This window comes from Trachymyrmex septentrionalis, unplaced genomic scaffold (assembly GCF_001594115.1).
Source record: "Trachymyrmex septentrionalis isolate Tsep2-gDNA-1 unplaced genomic scaffold, Tsep1.0 scaffold9, whole genome shotgun sequence".
Classification (NCBI taxonomy): Eukaryota; Metazoa; Arthropoda; class Insecta; order Hymenoptera; family Formicidae; genus Trachymyrmex; species Trachymyrmex septentrionalis.
In genome coordinates this window covers 4910931-4914349 of record NW_017306091.1, presented here as the reverse complement: position 1 = coordinate 4914349, position 3419 = coordinate 4910931, and the positions used below count along the sequence as shown (strand labels likewise).

The following is a 3419-nucleotide window of genomic DNA, read 5'->3' as shown; positions in this document are numbered from 1 at the left end:
AGCCAAAACACGTGCAAGCAAAGCAGCTGTCAAAAATTAACTGAACATTCAAAATGGCCGAACTTGTCGGCATAAGTGAGAGACATGAGTACCAACATAACGCCACAAAAAATCGAAAATCGAATATACGTAACCCGCGGAAATTCAAAATTCGCGATACTTTTTGAACAGACCTCGTATAACCTCCATGTTTGTACTTTATATTAATGTTTATACTTTATATTAATGTTTGTACTTTTCAAATAAATAATATGTTTTATGAATAAATTAAAATGTCAGGTCATTTTGAGACACCCTTTACATATGTTTTTAAGAATTTTACTAGCTGACCAATCAAAAAATGCTTTGAAGCATTCGTAGTATTGAGTGGATCGTAGCCGCAGAAAAAAAAACAGGCAGAGTACTGTAGAGTTGTGATTGGTCGTGTTGTTCCGTTCCAATGTCAATTTCCACTCATGGGACGCCAGTCATATCCTTTCCTCATCGTCATCGAATGCAGTCAAGTGTCGTTTTCGTCTTGTAATTGCTTTAGTCTGGTGTCGATATATCCAAGATGGCGAGTACGGTGAACGAGATTTCGGCACAAACGAATGAAAACCTAACGGAATATCAAAATGCAACCATGGCGAGAGTACCATCGACACCCGAAGGAATGGCGATAGCGTACGGCAGCCTCATTATTATGGCTATTCTACCAATTTTCTTTGGTAGTTATCGTGCGGTCAAACACCATAAGGAGCAGCAGGTTAGCCACGAATCTTGACATATGTTTGACACATACATTTTTACAAGATCTCTTTCACATCGTTCTGATCACGACAGTATATCATGATTTGTAAAAAAATTCTTTGATAGTCTGGTATTTATCTCTTTTTCCAAATATGAATTAATTCTTCATATAATTATAAGATTAAATAAAATTAAATTCAAATATCCAATAAAATCATGAAGAAGCACAATAGGATAGCACAAGTGTGTGCGCTATAGAAATAGTACTATGATACAGTTGCAAAATTATGTACCGTTTATGTAGATATTGTTAATTTCTCTTGAATGGTTCACTATTTCACCTTTTATTTTATAGCAATTGTATAAAACAAGTGGCGAGCAACCTGATACAATGTCTCGTAGAGAAGCTGCCATGTTTCCTCTTATCTCCAGTGTTACATTAGTTGGCTTGTATATATTATATAAGGTAATTGGATGTTTGTACATAAATGTTATTTTTGTAGAATAAAATGTTAAAATTTCATTTTATTGATTTTTGAGGTGCTCAGTGGTAAACTGTATAATTATCAAAATTATTTTTGGCAGGTATTTGCAAAGGAGTATGTTAATTTGATATTAGCTGGATATTTTTTCTTTCTTGGTATTCTAGCTTTATGTCATCTTACAAGGTAATTTAAGCTTTTGTATAATTACAAATACATCATTGAATCTCTTTAGTAATTTCAATGAAATGTTTATATTTGATCATTGACTCTTTAGCTGTATCAAAAAAATTTTTAAGTATTTTAAAATTTCAGCCCATTAATTTCATCGTTAGTACCTGCTGCGATTCCAAAGACGCAGTATCATATTTTATTTACAAAAGGAAAGGATGATAAAGAGGAGCATATAATTAATTACAAGTTTAATCTTCATGACATTGTATGTCTTGTGTGCTGCTCGCTTGTGGGTGCTTGGTATCTTCTGAAAAAAGTAAATGATACAAAAATTAGTTACAATATTTAGACATAGATTGAAACTTTTTACATTTTCATTACTTTGTTTCATTTTTTTTCAGCACTGGATAGCTAACAATCTGTTTGGTATAGCATTTGCTATTAATGGAGTTGAATTGTTACATCTTAACAATGTCGTAACTGGATGCATTTTACTGTTTGGGCTTCTGTTTTATGATGCTTTTTGGGTGTTTGGTACAGATGTAATGGTAACGGTGGCAAAGTCCTTTGAAGTGCCGATTAAACTTGTGTTTCCACAGGATCTTTTAGAAAAGGGCTTGAATGCTGGTAATTTTGCCATGTTGGGATTAGGTGATATTGTATTGCCTGGTATCTTTATCGCGTTGCTCTTGCGATTCGACAACAGTTTGAGCAGAAGAACCAATGTCTACTTCTATTCGACATTTTTTGCATACTTTATGGGATTACTCGCCACCATGATGATCATGCACTTGTTCAATCATGCACAACCTGCTCTATTGTATTTAGTACCCGCGTGTGTAGGCACGCCATTGCTCTTAGCGTTAGTCAAAGGAGACCTCAAGGCGTTGTTTTCGTAAGTATTTCTAAATTCTTATCATTGTATGTTATATTCGTTTCTTTAGGTTTAACATGCATGAAAGAGATCCTTTTTTTAAATTATATTTCAGATATGAGGATCATCCATCACCACCTACGAACGCGACAGAACAATCGGAGCAGGTGCAAGTAGAAACGAAAAAGGATAAATAATAACCTGATTGAATGCAAAAAAAAATGCTAATTTGCATTATTTTGTAATTATCTTTCGATTTCATCGTGCGTATGGGAAATGGAAAAGAATATGAGTAATAGTTCATAGTTCATGCTCAAGACGTACAATCACGCATTGTAAAATACAATAGCTTATAACTATATCTTGCAAATACATAAGTTGCAAGATATATCCATATAAATATGATTCACAATGAGCGTTCACGGTATCGTTTTTTATATTGTTTCGATCTGAAAAGGAAAACTTCAGCATAGGATTTAGGACTGTGATAACCGAGAACGCGCTATTTCGAATGCATGCAAAAGAAATTTTTATCACTCATATATGGTATCAATGATGACATTTCGAAATAGTGAACGAGAAAATTTTAAACAATAGAACAAAATTTAATTGTTTTATTGTTTTATAGGATCGAGAGAGGGAGAGAGAGAAAGAGAGAGACAAAACCTTCCAATTGTTTATTTATATTTCGTACGCTGTGTGCGCGATAGACTGCTATAAGAGTCTACCGAAGTTTTATAGTGTGTTACGTTGTATAATTCTAGAAATTAATTTGGTATAAATTTCAACTCCAGTTCCAATTATATATAAGTTTCTACTAATATTCCCGAATTTCTGAATATTTTTTTACCATGTGTGAGTGATAATCTTGAATTATGAATGTAAAAATGAGTTTGTTTTTCCTTAAACGTTAAACGAATTAATGTAAAGAGTAAAAAGTTATTTCCTACTTAAAATTATTGTAACGGAATATTAAACGTACACCATTGTAGTACACAAATGCTAATAATACATTTATTTGTAAGAAGTGGATATTTATGATTAAAATTAATATGAATATCTATTTGGAAAAAATATAATGTATATACAAATTAAAAGTCTGTTAAATTTGCACATTTCTTTTTGATTCGCGAAGAAATAAAAATAAATTCTAATGAATA

The 3419-nt window shown here is 32.3% G+C and overlaps 1 protein-coding gene across 1 annotated transcript; it reads left to right on the top strand.

Annotated features, from left to right (window-relative positions):
- Window positions 1–471: 471 nt before the first annotated feature.
- LOC108755747 (minor histocompatibility antigen H13) lies at window positions 472–3188 on the top strand. Its single transcript, XM_018498968.1, has 6 exons — window positions 472–745; window positions 1085–1195; window positions 1315–1397; window positions 1527–1701; window positions 1787–2280; window positions 2375–3188. Exons 1-6 carry the CDS (start codon window positions 554–556, stop codon window positions 2454–2456), a joined length of 1137 nt encoding a protein of 378 aa, XP_018354470.1. The 5' UTR covers window positions 472–553; the 3' UTR covers window positions 2457–3188.
- Window positions 3189–3419: the final 231 nt, after the last annotated feature.

What these genes read in the sequence shown, in the direction of transcription:
- LOC108755747 (XM_018498968.1), top strand. Translation starts at nt 554, where the DNA reads ATGGCGAGTACGGTGAACGAGATTTCGGCACAAACGAATGAAAACCTA. An exon ending in AACACCATAAGGAGCAGCAG is followed by an intron (nt 746 to 1,084) that starts GTTAGCCACGAA and finishes TTTATTTTATAG; the next exon opens with CAATTGTATAAAACAAGTGG. An exon ending in GACCTCAAGGCGTTGTTTTC is followed by an intron (nt 2,281 to 2,374) that starts GTAAGTATTTCT and finishes ATTATATTTCAG; the next exon opens with ATATGAGGATCATCCATCAC.